The sequence below is a fragment of the Puma concolor genome, chromosome B2 (genome assembly GCF_028749965.1).
Source record: "Puma concolor isolate L17-30 chromosome B2, mPumCon1.1.hap2, whole genome shotgun sequence".
Taxonomy (NCBI): Eukaryota; Metazoa; Chordata; class Mammalia; order Carnivora; family Felidae; genus Puma; species Puma concolor.
In genome coordinates, this window is record NC_141671.1 from 143,453,946 (window position 1) to 143,476,114 (window position 22,169).

The 22,169-nt window shown below is 43.5% G+C and overlaps 1 protein-coding gene and 1 pseudogene across 11 annotated transcripts in view; both read left to right on the forward strand.

Annotated features, from left to right (window-relative positions):
* Nucleotides 1-22,169, forward strand: part of ARID1B (AT-rich interaction domain 1B) — a 450,301-nt gene that overhangs the window by 314,270 nt on the left and 113,862 nt on the right. For all 11 annotated transcript variants that reach the window (XM_086708220.1, XM_086708218.1, XM_086708223.1 and 8 more), the window contains one exon: nucleotides 6,330-6,573. In XM_086708220.1, coding sequence (XP_086564346.1) covers nucleotides 6,330-6,573 — 244 coding nt within the window. The remainder of the gene's footprint in view (nucleotides 1-6,329; nucleotides 6,574-22,169) is intronic.
* On the forward strand, nucleotides 1,277-1,798 carry LOC112862938 (MICOS complex subunit MIC10 pseudogene; annotated as a pseudogene).

Genomic DNA, 22,169 nt, shown 5'->3' on the forward strand with positions numbered 1-22,169 from the left:
GGTTTTTCCTTTGTGTATATATGGCAGTCAAATTATTGACTCAATTCTAATATCAGTTTCAAGGTGTGTTTGTATCACATGTCCAAAATGATACTTCTAAAATAAGGTTGGAAGGTACGAAGTGATTTTACAGTGTGCGAAGTATCAGTTTCTAAAGAGCTAAGCATCTGATGAGGCTGGGGGTGGTTAGCCTCAGGGATGTTAATTGGAAACAGAGGGCTGAGAATTCATTGCTAAATCTTAATAGCGAAGTCAGTAGTTTTCACTAGAGCATTTATGGTAAATATTTAGAAAGATTTGCATGTGCTGGCTTACTCTATATGGTCTTTGCAGCTGTATTTTACCATAGAGCATATAAATTCAGCGACAGTCACCAGTGACCAGTCAAACCCTTCCTCTCTTTAGCACCACACTTGGCACAAGGAGTCACTGCTCTTAAGAAAGTTAGGGTCCTGGGGCGCCTGGGTGGCTCAGTCGGTTAAGCATCCGGCTTCGGCTCAGGTCATGATCTCATAGTCCGTGAGTTCAAGCCCCGCGTCGGGCTCTGTGCTGACAGTGCAGAGCCTGAAGCCTGCTTCGGATTCTGTGTCTCCCTCTCTCTCTGCCCCTCCCCTGCTCATGCTCTGCCTCTCTCTGTCTCAAAAATAAATAAAAACATTAAAAAAAATTAAAAAAAAAAAAAAAAAAGAAAGTTAGGGTCCAGTTAGAGAAAAAGAAAAAATGCGTGTCTGAATTTTATACTTAAAAATTCTAAAAAGGAGAAGAGACACTATTCCTGCTTTTGAAGATAATGGAGAGACTTTTTAAAAAGACCATTGAACTGGCATTTTAACCTGTGCGTCAAACCCATGGGAAGTCACAGTGAGAAATCATTAACTGTATCCTATTAAAATCCTTAAACAAGAGACCTGAACTAGTCTCATTGATTGAAATATCTTCTCTGTTTCTAATTCAGTGTTTATCCTCGTGCTCTCTTGGGGCACTTCTGAGCAAGAGAAGACCAAATGTGTGTCTGTTCTGCAGTTCTCTATCAGAGACTGATCTAATACTATCAACTAATTGTATTGAGGGCCACAGCTTAGAGTATGTTGGAGTCGATTTGCTTTTGTAAAAACCCACTTATTTAATTAAACAAGGGAGTAAGATTTTCTAACTTATTCCCAGGTCTTGGAAGAGACGGTAAGATGTCCCCAGCATTACCTGAATTTATCCTTTAGGAAGCTAACTTACTAGATACATTGAATACCATCAAAACCAAAGATGCCCCTGGATGTAGTAAGTCATAATAAATGAAAAATATTTTTAGGGAGCTAGGGGTGGGGAACATGTCGGACTCCGAGCTCGGCAGGAAGTGGGACCAGTGCATGGCGGATGCGGTCGTGAAGATAGGTGTCGGTTTTGGATTAAGACTGGTTTTCTCACTTACCTTCTTTAAAAGAAGACTGTGGCCATTAGTCTTTGGTTCTGGCATGGGATTGGGAATGGCCGACTCCAACTGTCAGCATGATTTCCAGGCTTCGTATCTTCTACACGGAAAATATGTCCAAGAGCAGGAGCAGTGACTTCCACCTGAGAACATCCCAGTGGGAGGAAAAGAGAAATCCTGTCTATTCCTCAGGAATTACTGAAGTGCCCTGGAGTCAGCTGACATTCTTCTGTAGCAATGTCATCAGTAATGCTTTCAACTCCAGCACACTGTTTATGTATTTGAAACCAAGTCTGTTTCTTGTTTTGCATTTTCTCTCTGGAAATTGCAAGGAGGTGGTCTTAAAAGAAGTAAATTAAAAGTAGGCAGCCCCCCAGTAAATTAAAAGTAGGGAGGATCATCTATAATATGCAGACATGAGAGAATTTGTATGTCTGTTACGTGTATGTGTAGATGTCTAAAAATTCTTCCTATGCTCCTCCTTCGTGGCATGTTCCCATACACACCCCTCTGTCACTGCCCTTCCCCACCCTGTCCCATCGTATTGAATCAGGGACATATCTGCGCTCTGTGTTAAGTCCTAAGTGTTTCTCTTGTCAGAGTCTGCTAGCATTGTTATTGCTCCCCGGTGGCACTTCCTGCTCCGTGCAGTGAAATCTCCTGTACCTGTCGCTCGGATCAGAATGAAAATTTTACATGGGCGGAGAGACGATGGTTACGGAGGGAAAGCCTTTGCAGGGAACTTCCATTTAAATTAAATTTTAAAGTAAAACGAGCTTTTCTTTTCTAAGGCACTGCTTTTCAAAAAATAATTTAACCATTGGCGGCAAAGGTTACATTATTTTGGGGGTGCTGGAAAGTATTCAGTATTCTGAGTGATGTCACATTCTGAAAATCCAACTCGAGAGCTAGATTTTGCCAACTCTGCTTGTCCTGGCAGAATACCGAATTTACTGTGTATGAGCCATGCAGTCATTGCTTCACCCATCGCTCCACACAGCAAAGATGCAAAGGGAATGCTGTGGGGCAGGGGGACTCTAGCCCCTTAAAAGAGTCCTCTCTGCAATTACCTTACCTGCCAGCCTTCCAGCAAGATAAATGGAAGCACTGTAGCTTGAAGGTGCCTTGGTCCGAATGAGATGCAGTAAGGTCTCTCTGTTCTTTACAGGCATCATAGATCTGATAGTACTTATAAAAGAAGAATAGAGTTGGTGCCCTGCTGACTAAATTGTCCTCTAGAGGAGTATTAGTTACAGAGCTTCTTTGTTAACTAGGCTGAATGTTTAAACCACTGTTGAACTTCTTTTATTAACATGTTTTAAGATAGCTATACATATGGATACCCTGAGTGTCTGCAGGGCGGGAATATTTCTCTATAATTTACATATAAAAGTTACGTGTATGTATAATAGTAATATAGAAATTATATCTTTTTATTACTCTTCTGTTGCACTGAGGTCTAGTCAGCACTGAAATTCTGATGATATGTTGAACACTAAGAAAGCCACCGTTTTTATATTTTTCTCTTGGTATTTCCTTGATCAGCTTGTTGGATAACAGAAATGTTTTTCATGCTTCTGCAGCTTGAATGAAGCTTTCTTAACACCCATCCGTGTCACCTGTTCGGCCGTAACTTGGAATTTTAAGGGAGGACAGGGAAGGAATTTACAGGTCGCGCAGAGAATGTTACAGATTTCCAAGTAACAATTTGTTTGTTTGGGTTTCTTATGAAGAAAGATTTGCATAAGAGTATTTAACTTCAGATGATGATGGTTAAAAAAAAATTGAATCTATGTCAAAGCCTTTTCTATGTTTAAACCCATAAGTAGTATAGTAAAAGATAATAGTTTTATCTCTAGTTATCTATTAAAAATTTGTTTTTCCTGCAACGAAGCATGAAAAGCCCACTTCTCCCCCCTCCCCGACTGTTTCTTGCCCGACGGACCCCTTGTTTATTGACGATGGATACTTGTTAGGTGTTAGAGAGTGCGTGCACACAGAGCCCGCCAGCCATCGTCACGGGGGCTTCCCAGCTTCCTCCACTCCTACAAAGAGAACGCGGCTCTGTCTGGCTCCCATTCAGTATTTTCCGGGTGGATGTAGATGTGGAGTCGGTCCCTGTTCTTGGCGAAGCTCCTAGGATTCCTGACATACAGGGTGTCACCACGTGGTTCGACTGAGGCCTGGCGCTCTCTCATTTCCCCCAAGGAAGAGGCAAAGGCAGTAGACCCCGTACTAGAAATACTTCAGCTCTGAGTCAGGGGTTAGCAGACTTTTTCTGGAAGGGCCCGACAGTAGATATTTTGGGCTTTGCAGGCCACGGGGTCTCCATCAGAGTCTCCATCCTAGCCCCGAAGTGGCCGTGGTCGGTACCTAGAGGGATGGCGGTGACAGCGTTCGATAAAACGTTAACAGATACTGAAATTCGAATTTCAAGTATTTTTCACGTATCACATAGTATTACGCTTGACTTTTTTTTTTTCCTCTCAGTCATTTAACAACATTTGGTTCGCGGGCAGAGCAAAAACGGGCAGCGTCCAGCTGGAGCGCCCAGGCCAGAGCTGACAACACCTGCTTTGACGAGCCCCGCCCGTGTGTCCCTTTGCAGTTCTGTGAATTGGTTACATCCGGTCAGGAGGGGGCTGCGTTGGGAGCAAGTTCTTAAACCCCAACCCCTCTTCCACCCCCCGCACCCATCCTCGCTGTGAGCCTGTGCCATGAGGAGTCCGCAGAGAGCCGGGGGTGGGGGGAGGGACGGCTGGAACTGGCCCTGTTTGCTCTCTCAGCAGATCGACATGAGTGCACAAGTACACTTCTAATTTCGGTCTTGTTTCTAGAGAGTCAGAGAAGTGCCTTGATTTCTGAAGGGTGAATACTTTCTACGTTGTATACAGCGTGTCCCTTGCTTAATAACCTTTCTCTCTTTCTGACCCTGCTTCGCAAAAGTTGTGCTCAGTTCCGAAAGTCTGCATGGAACTGTTGTTGAACCCGGTAATCCAGTTAAATACAGTGTTTTACCAGCTGAATATGTGCAAAATCATGCAACTTGTGGGCCCTGAGTAGAAACGTTTATAGATTTTATCCTCTGAATTTTGAAAATACGATTCAGTTTTCCTCATTTTATTTTGGAGATTCGATGATACTTTCTCCAGTGGTGATAATGTTCAATCTACCCTGATACTGTTATATTTGTTATTATGTTTGTTACTCTAAACCTAGATGCGATTCTTAGATGTTACTCTCCTTAGCATAAGAAATTTTTGTTTTTCTGTACCATTCATTTTTGTGAGGTTTTTGTAGCTATTTGAGAATGTTATTTTTTAATTGTTGGCACTTTCGCTGTTAAGAAAGAGAAGCTTGTTATATGATTTAACAATGGTTAACAGAGAAACTTTCCAGGAGACTGGGATCCTCATCCTGAGTTTGCTTTGTGACATTTGGGGGTACCCTGAAGACCCATAACCAGCTATGCTTTACCTGGTCCCTTTGGTATTTCTTGGTCTAGATTCAGTCTACCTCCACCCAGTTTTCAGAGCCCTAGTTTTAGAAGTCCCACTAGTAGTAAGCAGTGAGATAAGCTGAATGAGTAGAGGGTATAAATTAAAATTAAATATACGCTGTAGACAATAACAGAACCTGGCATTTCTGATCCCATTCTGCAGCATTTAGTCCTAGATCATCAAGGCAAATAATTTTATACTGCAGCCCAGCCTTTAGAACTCAGCCAGCTCTAGCTCTGGGCCCCACCTGGATCTCCAGACTCTTAGCGACCTGGGAGTGCCTGCTGGTGGGTGACCCATTCTGGACCCTGGCACCACAGCAGTGAGGAAGGCCGAACTCCAGTCTCTTCCTTTCATTCTGACCAGGTTGCAGAAGACTCCTCTCTCAACTCTCTTCATCCTCTTGAGTGGATGGTTCTGTCCTTCGACAGTAACTAACTGAGCTGCAGTTTCTGTGTCTGTCAAATGGTGATGTTAATAACTGCCTTACAGGGTGTTAGGAACAAATCAGAGTTGGCATTAAAAATTGTTTGTTTTGGGGCGCCTGGGTGGCTCAGTCGGTTAGGCGGCCGACTTCGGCTCAGGTCACGATCTCACGGTCCGTGAGTTCGAGCCCCGCGTCGGGCTCTGTGCTGACAGCTCAGAGCCTGGAGCCTGCTTCGGATTCTGTGTCTCCCTCTCTCTCTGCCCCTCCCCCGTTCATGCTCTGTCTCTGTCTGTCTCAAAAATAAATAAACGTTAAAAGTTTATTAAAAAAAAAATTGTTTGTTTAGCTTAAAGTTGTTATAAAAAGTAAGGTATAACATGAGGACCCATTTCTGCCAACATAACCTCAAAGGGATTTATTTTCACAGGATCCTACAAAAGTATACACATAACTATTTTATCATAATGGCACTTACAGTTACTTAAGATGTAAGCATTTCTTACCACAAGGTTTGATTAAAATTCTGCTGTTCCATTAGAACGTAATCGTTTGAAATTCACATAGTCCTTCAACGTTGACTCCAAATAGAAGGATCCGGAGCTATAGTTTTCAGTTTATGGAAATCATCATTTCTTTCAGATGGTAAAGTCACCATCAGAAGTGCTGTTTCCTGTAACTCTTGGAACAGGTTTGGGGGACAAGTGCTGGCAGCTTAAAGGAAAGCTGTCAGGTGGTTTTATGGAAGAGAGGTGTACAGCTTTCTTCACTCTTTAGGGCTGGGCCAGATCTTAGGGTTCAACTCATGAGAGACCTCCTGAAAGTCTTCTAAGAACGAGTGGCCATGCTCTGAATTTTGGGTATTATCTAGAAAAACTTTGTCTCCGAAAGGGGCATTGTTGCAATTTTGAAATACTTTTTTGATCAGGCATGGATCCAAGAGTGTTACTTTATAAACCTATTGGTGTTTCTTTCTCAGGACCTGTCTGGCTCCATTGATGACCTCCCCACGGGAACGGAAGCCACTCTGAGCTCAGCAGTCAGTGCGTCTGGATCCACGAGCAGCCAAGGGGATCAGAGCAACCCTGCTCAGTCGCCTTTCTCTCCACACGCATCCCCCCATCTCTCCAGCATCCCCGGGGGCCCGTCGCCTTCTCCTGTCGGCTCTCCCGTGGGAAGCAACCAGTCACGATCTGGCCCAATTTCTCCCGCAAGTATTCCAGGTATTCATTTCTTAATATTTATTATTCCACTCGGTGGTAAAGACAGACCTAGTGTTCATAAATGGCAACATACATTCCATGGTTTGTTTTACTATTCAAAAACGTGGTGATGAAACCACATGGTAATGGAACCATGTGTTAGAAGCATAACTTTGAGAGCCCCGATTCCCAACGATATTCAACTAATGAATAAACAATAAACACTCAGTTACTAAAATCGCCCGCTAGTTTGATGTTTTTGGTTTGGACATTGACCTTAACGCCAGAAATTTATTTATTCTCAGTGTCTGTTTTGTAATGATTCTATGCATAAGATTCTCTGTTGATGAGTGCCACTGAGGTAAGATTGTGGACAAGTATCGGCCTCAGTTTTTATGGTTCTATTTAATTTATTCCATGGCAGTCAGCTTCTAACGTGTAGTGTGTGTCCCTGCCAGTGTTTTCCTGGGTCAGCACACATTCACGTCCTCGTCACTGATGGAGACTCGCCTCCTGGTTTTGACGTAAGGAGTTCACACGCCAGTGAACTCAGCAGCCACACTTCGTCTGTGTCTTTTACCCCCTTTATTGTGTACGTGGGGGTGTTTGTCTGTCTTTCTGTTGCATCATACTCCTCCAGCTTTCTTCTGTCAACATCATCCCTTTCTTTTATCAGCAAATTACTAAATGTAATTTATTTCCACGTAGCTTTTGCTAACATGATCTAGGTGGCTGCCGGAAGGTGCCTTTTACTAATGTATTAGAACGAATATTAAATTGTGGATAAATCTTCTGATAGTTTATTCTGTTCTCTTGAAAGCATGGGTGGTAGTTTTACCCCTTCTTACAGTTTACTGCTTTTGTATTTAAAAAATGCTTATTATGGGATGTTTTATATATAAATCTATATATATGTTTATATTTATATAGATATCTATATCTATGTAGATAGATATCTAATAAATCTATATTTATATAGATAAACATGTATATATAGATATAGATAAACATATATATCTATATATATAGAGAGAGAGAGAGATAAACATGTATATATGTATATATGTGAACACATACAACATGCCAATGATGAGACATAGCTATCAAATGAATACTCGTGAACCCACCGTCCTGTTTAAGAATTGGAGTATTACCAGTTTTGCTGTGTCTACCTGTGTGTTCCTTTCTTATCTTTAGTCCCGTCCCTCTTCCCTGCCTCAAATACTCTGTGAACAGTTTTTTTTAATTGTTCTTTTTGGGTGTTTTGTTTTGTTTTGTGGAAGAATTTTATTATAAAAATTCATAGAAAATATTAGTTTTATTGAGTTTTGAGATTTATAGAAACGTATGTGGAGTGACTATATAATTTATCAACCAAGCTGAGACACTTTTGGGGGCATGGAAGTGTTGCTATTAATAATTAGGGGACAGTAGGCATAAACTAGGAAGATTCTTGTCAAAACAGAAAATGTGGTTATCCATTCATGCTGTAAATGGTCTCCCACAATTTGCTTTTTTGACTAAATGTTCTGTTTCTAAGGTTCATCCATATTTTAGATACAGCTATAATATAGCACATTTTGATTTAGGCATTCTGATGTTAACCTTTCTTTCAGAAATATGTTTGTCCTTACAGAGATTGTAATTAAACCTGGATTTACCCACCTTCAACATTTTTAAAGCTCCGAATACTTTATATTCCAGAAATCCTTAGGCAGTTTTTGGTGTTGAGATGATTTTTGAAGCATCAACTACCTAAACATTAGGAAATCATATGTAAAGTATTATACTTGTTGAGCAAGAACTCCTTTCGAAAATTGGATCAAAAGGACTTTTCTTAGTAATAGTAACTTCAATGAAAACTCCTCACAGGGATAAAGATATTGTAGCTTTTTATTTAAAATTCCTGACATGGGTAATTCGCAATCTGTTGATTTTCATACCTATGTTTATCATTCCAGTGGGGATTTTGAAACTCCTTTTTCACTGTTTGGATTTTGATGTGGTGTAGAACACAACATACCCAACAAAAGGGCTCACTTTGGACACATGGTACCACATACTGTGGAGGAGGTAGCTCGGCAGGTGAACTGGCTTCAGAGTCTGGTGCTTAGCTCTGTGTTGTGCAGCATAGAGTTGGTCAGCGGATTACGCTTCTGATGACCCCCTAGCCCCATCTCAAATGAGGCCTGTTGTTTGTAGTCACTGCGGGTAAGGACCTGAATAGGAATCTGTCTGCCAGCTTCTTGGGAAAGTAAGTCTGTAGTAGAATGCTTTCAGGTTTCTTGGAAACGTTGTTTAAAGCACACAGCGTGGGGCGCCTGGGTGGCGCAGTCGGTTAAGCGTCCGACTCCAGCCAGGTCACGATCTCGCGGTCCGTGAGTTCGAGCCCCGCGTCAGGCTCTGGGCTGATGGCTCGGAGCCTGGAGCCTGTTTCCGATTCTGTGTCTCCCTCCCTCTCTGCCCCTCCCCCGTTCATGCTCTGTCTCTCTCTGTCCCAAAAATACAAATTAAAAAAAAAAAACGTTGAAAAGAAAAAAAAAAAAATTAAAAAAAAAATAAAGCACACAGCGTGTTTTTAAGCTTGGGTCCGAAATGCTAACCGCCCAGGGCCTACGTTTTCATTTCACCATACTAGTCCAGATCAGCTCCTTGCATCCCTGTGGCACAGGGAAAAAATGACACAGCGGAAGTTCCACTTTTGGTGGGGAGGAACGCCCTTCAAGTAGATCCGTAACCGTGTTTGCTGAGTGTGAAGGTACAGAGTAATGGGACTGTGCAAAACATGGCAGAGAGAACGTTTCTTTAAAGTTCGTGTTATTCTAAGAGGAGTGACCTCCTGGAAAAGCTGGTCGGCAGTTTTGACACCTGTTCACTTTTCTCCTGGGTGGAACCACAACACTGCAACTGGATGGACTTTAAATAATTAGCTGATCTCACCTCATTTTATCGCCACCTACTAGTTTTATAACCTCGGACAGGCCTCTGAGCCTCTCTGTGCCTCAGTTTCTGCATTTGTAAAGATTATAACCACACCTCCTAGGGTTCCTGTAAAGATTAAATGTTGATGCACATAAAGGAGACACATGGTAAACACTCAGTGCATGTTCCCTGTCGCTGTGGTTCTGGTTATCGTTAACCGAGACCCGGAGGCTTGCCCTGTGCTGTCCAGAGCAGCACAGGTGGTTTTGGCAAGTCTTCTGATTGGGAATCCAGTGGTGTTCTTGTGCATTTCAGAAGACATGAATGCCAAGTTTCCAGTGACGATTTGCTGTGCTTACTGAGGTTACTCAGTAGGACCTGCTCAGAGCCAGCCATGAAAGCATAATGTATTTTTACAAAGTTGAATCTATGTTTCTTCTAACTTGGGGGAAAAAAGATGGTAGGTTAGTGGTTGATCTTCTTGGGGATCAGGTCTGAGAAAGTCCAGAGGAGGGGGAACAAGCATCTGCACCCTTGCTTCACTTAGATCACAGGCAAATTGGTGATTGTGTGGTACGATGAGCAGGCAGTCTAACGTAAAATTTAACAACGGATGCAGTTTAAAATCTGGGGTGATTCCTCATACTTTTTGTATGTATTGAGACCACATCAACTAACTGATCAGTACCACCCTCTCAGTGGCATTAGCCATGGCTGCCACGTGCAGTTGAGCAGGTTCCTCACTGGACAAGGACATGGGCCAGAGGGGTAAATGGGAGTGAAATTCAGGCTGTTCTGTGGGAAGGGGCACCCTTTTTTAATTCATGCAGAGGACTCACACATTTGTCCACATGCTGGCCCTGTACCTCCTGGTGGCCGTCCTCCATGGCTTGAGTTCACATGCTACCTGTTTCTCCACTCTGTTCCCAAAGCTGAGCCTAGGGACATTACAACATCCGTTTTTGAGAGATGCTCATCGTAAATCTTATGTGTTGTTATTTTAAGGGGATTTGATAGAAATCATGCATATTTTTGTTGAAAAAGAATTTGGTCTTCTCTTTCCCTCCACCTAGCCTATATGCCCTTGTTTTTTTCCTTTTTTTTTTTTTTTTTTTTTTTAATGTATTTGTGTAAACTTGTCATAGGTAATGAAACCACATTTTAGGGATGGTCATAACGTTGCTTGTTCTTTTGTTTTAAATTTAACCAAATGCAAAGACACTTTTCCCTTAGAGAACAATCAGGCCCATTTAGTAATCTCACCTTCTCTTTCCCATCCTTAGTCCTTATGTTTAAATTTTGTTAATCCACGTTAGATCCTAAGATAATGTACAGTCTCCCGCCCTTGGCCTCTGAGTCTGTACTGGTGAAGTAAAACCACCAGGTAGTGATCACATGGTTTCCCACCCAGGGCAGGATACTCAGACTGCTGCTTTGGGAACATCTGTTTGGAATTTCCCCATTTTTATTTTTTCTGTCTGTAGTCTTGTGCTTTCTTTTCTCCCCCTTCCTCTCATTCCCAGCACTAACTTGTTTTTTCTGACCTCACTTCTCTCCCATCACCTCCTACTCGACTTGCTACTGCCTCTCCCTGTGTCAGATTGACTCTTTCAATCATTGTCTCTCCAGCAAGTCATTGTTCAAATGCACAGCTGTCGTGTGGCTGATAGCCTAGATGCTGTAAAGCCAGAATGTTGTGGGGGCTTCTTCCTAGTGCTGCTTCCCAGGGTTTGTTGAAAAAAGAGCAGTCATTTTTCTCCATCTCTGTCCTGGAGAGTGAAATTGACAGCTAATGAGAACTATCACAGAGGTAGATAAACAAAAGCCCAGTAAAGCATCCCGAATGGCTGAATCTGTTTCTTGCCTGTTAAACCGTTTCTCCACCCACTGCAAATTTGCCCTCCTATCATGCTGCCTCACGAACATTGTGAGTGTCATGGGAACAACTACTGTGATACATTCTGGCACCACATCGGCCCTGGCACATCCCTAACTCAGTGGGGCTTTTCCTTCCTGCGTTCTTTTGAAAAGCAGGATGGAGATTTTTCGTGGTAAGTAGCCACATGGATTCTCCCTTTGTTTGCACATAACTCCAGCACTGCAGCAATCTATGGTTAGAAGTTAAAGAATTTCAGCCCTGGTTGTTTAATCTAAATGAGCATTTGAGGACCCAAATGTGTACGTTACTCCATCCCCCCGTGCCATGATAAATTTTCTTGGTTTTTGCTGATTGTTTTCATTTCTCTCTCCTCTTTACGTTGATGTATTTATACTTAGAGACGGAAATGAAATATCTTCATCTTTCTAATTGGCAGCGTGCATGTATATACACATTTAAATCGGGCAAATCTAACATCGGGTGCAGTTGATTCTGCGAGGTCTGATATTAGGCATCTGGTTTCCCTTCTAATAAATGATCCCATCCCACTGTACTTTGGCTGCTTACTGGCTTACATCCGAGAGTTGTTTGCCTCGGTTGTAGGGAAATAAACTCTTGGATCTTGAATGCATCGTGCGGGTCTTACACTGGGCCTCGTTCGTCCTAGCACGCAGTGAGGCTGACACAGCACAGCATCAGAAAGCATTGCCGTTGCCAGAAGATTTAGTGGATGTTAATTTCACTTGTCTTGCCTCCAGAGCCAACCATTCCAGTTTACTAACAAAGCAAAAATGTAAATAAGCCCAACTTTTTTTATTTTTATTTTATTGGCTAAAGGCTTTTGTCAGCTTTTTCCTCCGTGTGCTGTAAGCAGCCACGGTGTTTAAATATTAAGAAGGGTGAGCGTACAGCGGGGAATGGTGATAGGCAGGCAGAAATTAACACTTCACAGCCTGAGAAACATTTTTGTTTACAAAAACTTTAACCGTTCAGACTGCGAGGAGCAGTTCATCGGTTGCGTTAACAAAGACCTAAGGATGGTAACTGTAAATCTCCGAGTAGATTTCCCTCGTCTCTCTTTTTTTTTTTTTTAAGAACCGGCATCTGTGCCAAGAGTCCAATTTTAAGTCCCTTTCATCTGACAGGAGAAGGGCTACAGATTAGAACAGCCTGGGACCAAAGATACACAACTAGGTTTTCATGTTAGTGTCCTGATGAATACATGTTTGTTTTCGTGGCCATTCCTTCTGGCTTAGTCGTAGGTATCTATTTTAAGACCAATCAAAGATCCTATCTTCCTGGCCATCACAGGCAGAGAGAAAATAGAGTTGCATCAGATATGAAAGTAGAACTCTCCATTTTTCAGTTTTATGTGCCTTGCTGTTTGAAGTCTCACCTCCCACATCGCCCCTCCCCAGCTCCACTGCTGGCCGAAGGAGACTGGGCGGCCCTGGGTCAGGGTGGTTTAAGAGCTGAGAGACCGTGAGGGAGGAGGGCGAGGTGGAGAGGAGTCTTTCATTAATCTTTCAAGAGCTGTCCTCATCACTCCCATCTTTGGCTATCCGTGCCTCCCTCCTCTGGAAGCCCTCCTTTCCCTACCTCTGCAGTGGGCTGGAGCCTTCCCCAGGGCGCACGTCTGCAGGCAGCCTCCAGGACTGAGTGGCTTCCCGGGAGCCCCCCTGGACGCAGAGCGCCCGGCCGTCTGTGCCCCTTTACCTGTGCAGACTCAGACCTGGCAGATGACTTTCGTTGCGTCCTGTGAAAAGGACCACAGGTTTTAAGAGCCTGTAGAATGGATTTGACAGAGATCGCCCTTCCACTCTCATAAAGCACCAGTTACCTTATAGTTAAGCCTGATTCTCTGAAGCGTTATCATGTCAGTTCCTGGATGCTGAGTGATGCATCCCGCCTACCAGCTGGTCATCATGAATTTGCACCCCTCGGGAAAATCTGAGAGATGCTAAAAGAATGAACTCCCAAAAGGGTAGCACGTATCTGATTAACTATGGAAAATGTAAACTCTTTGGGCAGCACCGTGGTATATTCAGAGCTCTCCTGTGGAAGTGCTCACCTGGTTCTCCCCTCCGCTTAGCAAGTGAGAGCTGAGATTTCCGTGGGAGCCGATAGAGCCGCACAGACAAACAAGAAGATATTCTGGTCAAAAAACTCATTTTCTTGCTTAATCTGACATTCAGACAAGCAGATTCTGGAAGGATGCTATAATGGGAAAGAGAAAAATGAATTGCATTTAGGAGTTAGTCATAGGCTGGAGTGAACAGGAAGGATTTTAGTGAGAGGAAATGATAGTTCCTGGTCTAATTTGTCAAGATTAGTACCTATAAAATGAACACCGGAGGGTGCAAGCCAGTATCTCTTGCTTTTTTAATCCATTCCTGTCGGATTTTTAGAACTCTAAGGGCTGAAGCCTAACCCATCCTAAATAAATAAATTTTCCACTCTTCAGTTTATCTTTGCTTAAAACTCAGGGTAAAATTATGAGTTTATTTCACTCTGTGTAAGTGGTTCTAAACCGGTTTCCTGTCATGATCACATCAGTAGCGTCTCTGAAATGGCACTGCACGTAATGACACATTTTTTACTTGAAAGTCTGCACAGTCACCCTACCTGGTAATCTTATTTTAAAACATCTATCAAGTGTTCCTTTTTGGCTTCTCTCGAAGTAGAAATCCTGCAACAGCTTGTTGCAAGGAAAATGCATGCTGCTTATTGGCAAGCTGAGCAGGAAGAAAAAAAAAATTCTTAAACACAAAATGCCATTGATATATCCGTGTTTTTAATCTGTGGCAGCCTGGAAAACATCAATTCAGCAGTTCTACAAACCGTGGAGAACTTCAGCCAGTATTTTTTCCCCCTTACAAAGTAAACTATTTGTATGTTACACAAAACAGTAATTTCAGATCCATTCCAAATGATGCTTAGCAACACTTAAGAAAGCAACTATATATTTTGTCTTTGTGAGAGATGTGATTGCATCTCCGTGTGCCGTAGTTCTTAGATACGAAGAGCCTCCCCCTTTAGGGTACTACTTTGAAATTCCGACCAGGAGCCTGGTTATGGAGACTCGGCACTTTGGTCATGGATATGTTCCTGCTGGTTCTCGAGGGCAGGTCCCCCACTGCTGACCTGCGGCCAGACCCTTGCGTTTAAAGCAGGTGCCCCAGGGCTCTGAGCTACCCTTTGCTTAGGAGACCCCTCCGGACCCAAGTCAGGTATGTTGATAATTGGGGAGTGAGTATTTCTTCTTTTTGTCAAAAGCAGAAATGTTTTCAGTTCTTCCATTCCACCGGATTTCCAACTAAACCTTTTCCACTTCTTCCTTCACATTCAGAAAGAAGAGAACATTAACACACATCAAAATACGCATTCCCAGTCGGTTTTGGCTCCCCCTCTCAGTTAAAATTAAGTTACGCAGTTCACTTTAAACTCTCCTCTCATTTTCCATTCCCTTTCTTCGGTCTTCTGTGTCTGAACATATAGGGAAGGCCATGTCACCAGGGTAGTGTTTTGGTGTCGTTCTCGCTCTGTCAGGTTAGCAGCGGCTAATGTGTTTCCCTGGCTGATCCAGCCGTCCACGCCCACTTTTCCATTATTTTTTTTACACTGTTCACTGTAGGAGCACTTCATTCGCCTTGTTTACTGTTTGATTTCATTTCTCCAGCTGAGTAGACTGTCACCCCCTCTAAACTTGTGCTTAACTGAGTAATGCTGCTTCTTGAATCAGCAGAGTGCTGCTGCAGTTGAAATGCTATTGGCATTGACCTGCTGTGTTTTCTGTCCTCCGTGGGAGGCGAGGAATTGGAATGGAGGGGTACCAGAGCTTTTGGGAACTAATTTTAGCCCAGAAGTAAAAGTCTCCCAAATCATCTGACTTCTCATTTAGGAAAGTGGTGATAAAATGAGTGGTCCTTAGAGTCAAGATGTCCCTAAAGGTGACTTCACAAACTTGTGGTCTGTGTTTCTGTATTTTCTAAAGGGAATAAATACCAGTTGTGAAGTGAACAAGCGGGTGTTACGGCTATTTCCCTGTCTTCTGATAGCCCTGGAGCCAGGATTATTATGATGTGTTGATTGATTATAGCCGTTAAGTCTCTTACTAATCAGTTTCATCACTTACTCTCAACTCACACACTTGCACCTTTGATTTCTCTTCCATAACAGGGTGATACGGGTTGTCATTGACTAATGAAGAACAGAATTGGTTTCGGCATGAGACAAACGGAATGCCGACACCAATCCTAAAATGCATTAATCTTTAATAATTCACATCTGCATGTTTATAAATGATATAACCAGGGATTGTTAATGTTGATGTTCTCCCTTCCAAACAGAAAGTGACATAGGAGTTTGTACTTGCAAACTACACTAAATGCATATAGCTGAATGCCAAGAATGTGGCCTTGCTGAGGATGCCAAATGTATTAATTCACTGGATGGTTTTTTTGAAAAGTAGCATGTTGTACTTTTGCTGTTGGATAAATCAGGTGATGTCCTGAGAAAGGCCAACGGGCCCAACTGCTCCTGTTCCTTCCACCCTTGTTTATCATTCTCTTCTTTTCATTCATTGATTCGGCCAAGTCCCGAATACATCTTATGCTGCAGGCGTGTTTCTGGGAACTGGGGACAATGCACTGAACATAAATGACAAAGGACCCTGTCCCCATGAAACTTAAATCCTAGCGGGAAAGATGGGAAATGTAGTTTATTACCAGGTATGGTTAGGGGAAAAAAATCAGGTTGCTTCTTTCAGACAGCAGTGATTGGGATAGGTGTCTCTTAGAAATTAATATTCGAACAAGGGACTCAGTGAACAAAAGCAAAAGCATTCACTCAGTGAATATCTGGGAGACAGGGACCCCCGCAGAGAGTCAGCAAGCACACGGGCCCTGGATCAGTACTGCGTTTGGTGTGCTGGGCAAGGAAGTCATTGGGGCTGGAGCACAGTAAGGAGGGGGAGATGGGGACAGCGTGGGTAGGCAGTTAGATCAGAGGGTAACCAAGGGCCAGCTTACATGGGGCTTTGTAAGTTATGATTGGGATTTAAGAACTTATTTTAAGTATAATCGGAAGCCACTTGGCAGGAAGAGAAGGCAGAGAATGGGGTGATCTGATATATGCTTTAAAAGGATCATCCTGGTTGCTAAGTGGGCTACAGGGGTCAAGGTTGGAAGTGGGGAGACTGATTAGGAGGCTACTTCAGTAGCCTAGGGGAGGTTGGTCACGGCGGGATGTGTGAGTAGCAGAAATGGGGGCGGAAGAGTTTTGACCCCTAAGTTTGGTAGATGGTGGTTCTGTACACTGGAAGACAAAGAAAAGAGCAAGTTTTTGAAGAGGGAATCAAGAGTTTGGTTTTGAACTTGTTACATTTGAGATGCATATTAGGCATCCAAAGGGAGATTTTGAATTGGCAGCTGGTTCTAAGAAGAATCTGGATTCCGAGCAGAGATCTAGGCTAGAGAAGTACGTTTGTGAGTCATCAGCATTCTCAACGAGATTACCTAAGGCACCTAGCCTGCATCATAATCACCTGGAGGGCTTGGGAGAGCAGGTGACTGGGCTTCATACCCAGTTTCTGACTCAGTAGGTTTGGGGTAGAGCTGGAGAATCTGCATTTCCAGCATGTTCCTAGTTGATGCTGAAGCTGCTGGTCTGGGAACTGGTGACCTGGGAAACGAGCAAAAGTCAGTCGTTCCCAACCCTGGCTGCACAGAGCATCCTGGGAGAGGATGGGTGCGAGGCCCAGCCCCCAGAGGTGCCGAATTAGTGGGTCCGGCTGCAGTCCTCCACCAGCACTTTTTAAAAAGCTCTCCGGGTGATTATTTTGTATAGCCAAGGTTGAGAAATACTGAGAGAAGCATCCTGAGGACTGAACCCTAGGGCACTGAGACGTGTAGAGACTGTGAACAGGGAAGGCAACAATAGCCAGTGGTAAAAGTGGAAAACCAGGGAGAGCTGGGGTTCTGGAAGCCACCCAAGAAAGTGTGTCTAGAATATGGAGAGACCACTTCCCCTCCCTCCCAGTACAGCTTAGCACTTCTCTAGAAGTGTCCTGAGGGCATGTTTTAAAGGGAGCCAGGGTTCCCACTTACCATCATGTATGTATTAGAGGAATTTTATGGATAAATAACCATGTTTTTAGGGCAGCATGTTGCCGTCTTTTGACCTTGCTATAAATAGGTTGTGATTCAATTGAAATTATAATGTCACAGGAAGAAAATTCTTGTGATAAAATAATTGCTATATTCTTAGGTCTAACTCCCAATATTAACAGAACCCCTAGTTTCACAATTGTTCCTTGAAGTTTCACACAAAATCCAAGAATCATGTCATTTAAATTCTACTTGAAAAAGGACGAAAACCTGTATTTTTTTGAGAGCTGAACCTCGGTGTATATACTCTCTCTTTTTTTTTTTTTATGTTGCATCAGTGCCTAATATTGGAAGTTGACGGCGGGAACTAGTTCAGTATTCCATGTGTTCATGCCTACTGATTGTGACTTTATGTCAGCAGCTTGCTCCTAGAGCTGAATTCCTTTTGCCTGGAGTATCCATCCCGCCCCTCGCTAGCCTGGAAAACTACTTATTCTCGATGATCCAAGTCCAGCATCCTTCCCTTTGCAAAGGCCTACGGCTCCCTCCGTGCCAAGGAGAGTCCACCTGTCTCTCGGTGGTTCTCCAGCTGGCCCAGGGGCCTGTCGAGGGCAGTGAGCACTGCTTTTTTTTCTTTTTTAAATCCCTGGTGCCAAGCATAATGCCTGGCAAGTCAGAGCATACTCAGTAAATGCTGACCAAATTAAAGAGTTTACAGTTCGCTTAGAATAAGTAGGAACTCAAGAAAAGAAAGTTGTAAAGTTGATTACTTCTATGACCTGTCCTCCTGTGGGCTGGGAGCCATCTTTCTACCTTTGTATTTCACAGTTCATGAGATCATTCTATTTCCCTTTCTCCTGGAAGAGATTCCACTATGACAGATGATTTTACTTTCTTTTCCCTTAAAAATAAAACCTGAAATAGTAGTCGTAAGATTTGTCAGTCTAAACCAGACTTCTGCAGTGTAGGCCCTGCCTGATTTTAATCCATAATACACAAAAATTGTGCCATATAAAAATTGTAGCAGGGGCACCTGGGTGGCTCCGTGGTTTGAGCATCTGACTTCAGGTCAGGTCAGGATCTCATGGTTTGTGGGTTTGAGCCTGCATTGGGCTCTGTGCAGACAGCTTGGGGCCTGGAGCCTGCTTTGGATTCTGTGTCTCCTTCCGTCTCTGCCCCTCCCTTGCTCATGTTCTCTGTCTCTCTCTCTGTCTCTGTCTCTCTCAAAAATAAGCATTAAAAAAGATTTTTTTTTTTTGATCATAGCATAATTCCGGAATTGTCCAATATCCAACTTTTTTCATTGTCTCATTATTTTAAATAAATTATCTCTTACTAATAACTAACCCTATTTTCAAAGAAAATGGCCAGTTAAGAACAGATTGGTTATGGGGAGTATTGTCATAATCCAGATGATATTCCCATCCCCCAACTAAGTGGCATCGTGTTGGCTAGATAAACATGGGGTGGTGAGCAAGGGCTAGCAAGACTGGAATCTGGGCTTCAGCAACACATGAATCCTACGCTTGAGATATTTGAAAGTGACAAGTGGAAGATAAAAATGGCTGTTTGTGAAAAACATACATTTCAAAAGCATACTTGCCGAACACTGACTTAAAGTCAGAAATTAAAGAATTGATAAAAAACACACGAACATATGGTCCAGAATGCCTTCCTTCCTGTCCGTGTTGCCTTAGTCTGTCTCCCGTGCTCTCAGAACGACTCCCATACCAGAGGCCCCCGGTGACCTGGGCTCAGTCCCCAGGCCCCTCTGCAGTCAGCTCTGAGAGTGTCACATTGCCCATGGCCAGGCCCTGTTCCAGACCCTGCTTTGGTCCTAAGTGGCCCCTGAGAGCACTGCTGTTCCTCTCCCCACGCAGCCGCCCCCGGTGCTGCTAACGGTTGGCTGCACCTCTTGGAACATAGAGATTTCCATCAGAAGCTTTGGATTTCTTTAAGTTTTTCAGCATGATGCAATGCTTTAGCTTTCTGTCAATTTTAAAAGTAGTTTTAGGGGCACCTGGGTATCTGCAGTCGGTTGAGCGTCTGACTCTTGGTTTTGGCTCGGGTCATGATCTCAGTGTCATGGGATCAAGCCCTGCATTGGGCTCCATGCTGAGCATGGAACCTGCTTGGGATTCTTTCTCTCTCCCCCTCCACCCACTCCCCGACTTGCTTGCTCACTCTCTCTCTCCCTCAAAAGAAAAAGAATAAAATAAAATAAAATAAAATAAAATAAAATAAAATAAAATAAAAGTAGTTTTATACCAAGAATTTAGAAGGCTTAAGTTTTATCACAAAAATAAGCACTCATTATTTAGTGTAGTTACAGATATAATGAATTTTAAAACCTTTAGAGAATAGGATTTTAGTACATAAGTTGACAATTCCATACCTTTTTTTTCTAAGATTTTTTTTCATGGGTTTTTTTTTGTTTTTTTGTTTTTTTTTTTTTTTTTTGAGAGAGAGAGAGAGAGAGAGAGAGAGCACGGGCAAGGGAGGGGCAGAGAGAGCAGGAGACAGAGAATCCCAAACAGGCTTCATGCTGTAAGCATACAGCCCGATGCGGGGCTCGATCTCACCAACCATGAGATCATGACCTAAGCCAAGACCAAGAGTCAGATGTTTAACCAACTGAGCCACCCAGGCACCCTAACAATTCCATTTCTAAATAGAAAATATATAGAAACCATGTTGCCTGTAATACCAGTAATTTGGTCCGCTGGTCCCAGGTTTATATATACTGTGCTATTTTCCTCAAATTCTAATATTTAATTGCCAAAGTATCTATCTTTTCCTGTGTTATCATATATTCGAAAGCAGCATTTCTAGGCCTAGGAAACTGACCATGTGCACCGCCCTGGGTCTGCAAATCAAGGGAGTCCTCCCTGCGGGGCGTGTGAGCACTCCTTTGTGGATTTCTGGTGTGGATGCCGGGGGACTCCAGTGAGTAAGCATCAGCGTGTGGCACTTTTCACAGCTACTCATGTTTGCAGTTGAGAGTTGTCATGACATGTGGGGACCCAGAATGAGAAATCTGTGACAAGAGAGGATGGAGGCAAAGGAAACTTTTGTTAAAGGAAAGAAAGTGCCTTGGCGTTAAAAAGGCCTGTCTCTATCAGGCAGCACAGAGCAGCGATCAAGTGGAAAAAAGGGAGCAGGCAGGCGCCTCATCTAATCTTTCTCCTGGGGGCCCAGGTGGACAAATTGGCAACCCTGTTCACAGCTTTTTTTTCCTCTCCCCTTTGTACCATAAGAACTGCTAATCGGATCCATGCTGCTGCAACTGTGGTTAGTTATTAACAGAATAAAAGCAGATTTCTTCAAAAGAACGGGTGGGGGAAACGACTGTACAAAATTGCAAGGTTGTTAGAATCTTAAATGCACAGCAGTCGATTTTTCCCTTATTCTGAATTATACGATGAATGCAAGTCTTTCATCTGTCACTATACCCATTTCTTCAGAAGGCAGCCAAATATTAAGCTTCTCAAACAAAAAAAGAATCTTAGAAAGAGGAAAAATATTGAGGAGGAATAAGAATGGGTAAGAGCGGGGGAAAATTAGGTTTTGTCTTTATTAATTGGTCCTAGTGAGAAGAGATATAAACTGCATGCTCGATCTGGTTTCCCCTCCCCCTCCTCTTACCTTACATCAAAGCAGGGATTCGAGCAGGCTTAGCTGGTAGCTGTTCTGCGTTCTGTGTCTGGAGATCATGCACGAGGCAAGTTCAGAACCCGCCACTTCCCTACACGCGACAGAGCGCTGTGGAGCCGCACCCCTTGGGGGGAGCTGTGTGCCACCCAAGCGCACCTAGGCTTCCCCCACCCCTAGGGGTTTCGCTCTGCACCCCAGAGACCTTCGGATTGGACGCCTGAGCTTTAAAGCTGTTGAGAAGAGTGTGTGTCCGTGAGAACACTGAGTATAGACAGGAATAGTCCAGACCAAGGACGGTTGTGTAGGAATTTCGGTGCATCTCTGATATGCGGAAGAGAGACCTCATGACCTGTCCAAGGTGCCCAAAGGCGGAAGTGACTCCTGCTTTCAACCAGATCACATCTTTAGTCGTATTACCTATTTCCTTTTCATGTCGTCACACCGGAAGTTAACTTAACTTGATAAACTTTCCCTGAAGTTTTGTCTTCTGTTTACTGGCCTTCTTTCTTTTCTTTTTCCACGACCACAGTTTTAGTCACTTCGCCTGAGTAATTGCAGGAGCAAAGACTGTCTGAGCTGAATGGCTCTGGGAGGAGCGTGGCCAGCCAGGTTGAGCCACGTTGCTCAGGCCCAGCAGCAGCTATAGGTCCACATTGAAAATCAAGCTGCCGTAAAACCAGAAGCCACCTTTCTCCCGCTCCTTCCGGGTCACTTGGGAATAGTCCAGACCAAGGACCTTTTTAAAAAAATAATTAATTAATTAATTTTTAAATGTTTATTTTTGAGAGAGAGAGACCGAGCGTGAGTGGGGGAGGGGCAGAGAGAGGGAGACACAAAATCCGAAGCGGGCTCCAGGCTCCGAGCTGTCCGCACAGAGCCCGACGCGGGGCTCGAACTCACAAACCGCAAGATCATGACCTGAGCCGCAGTGGGACGCTTTACCGACTGAGCCACCAAGGTGCCCCAGAATGTTCTGTCTTAAAGCTGAGAATCTCTGGTACATCGGTGTTTCAGGATTCTAGTTTATCTTTAACCAAAGCCTGTAGTGACCTGAA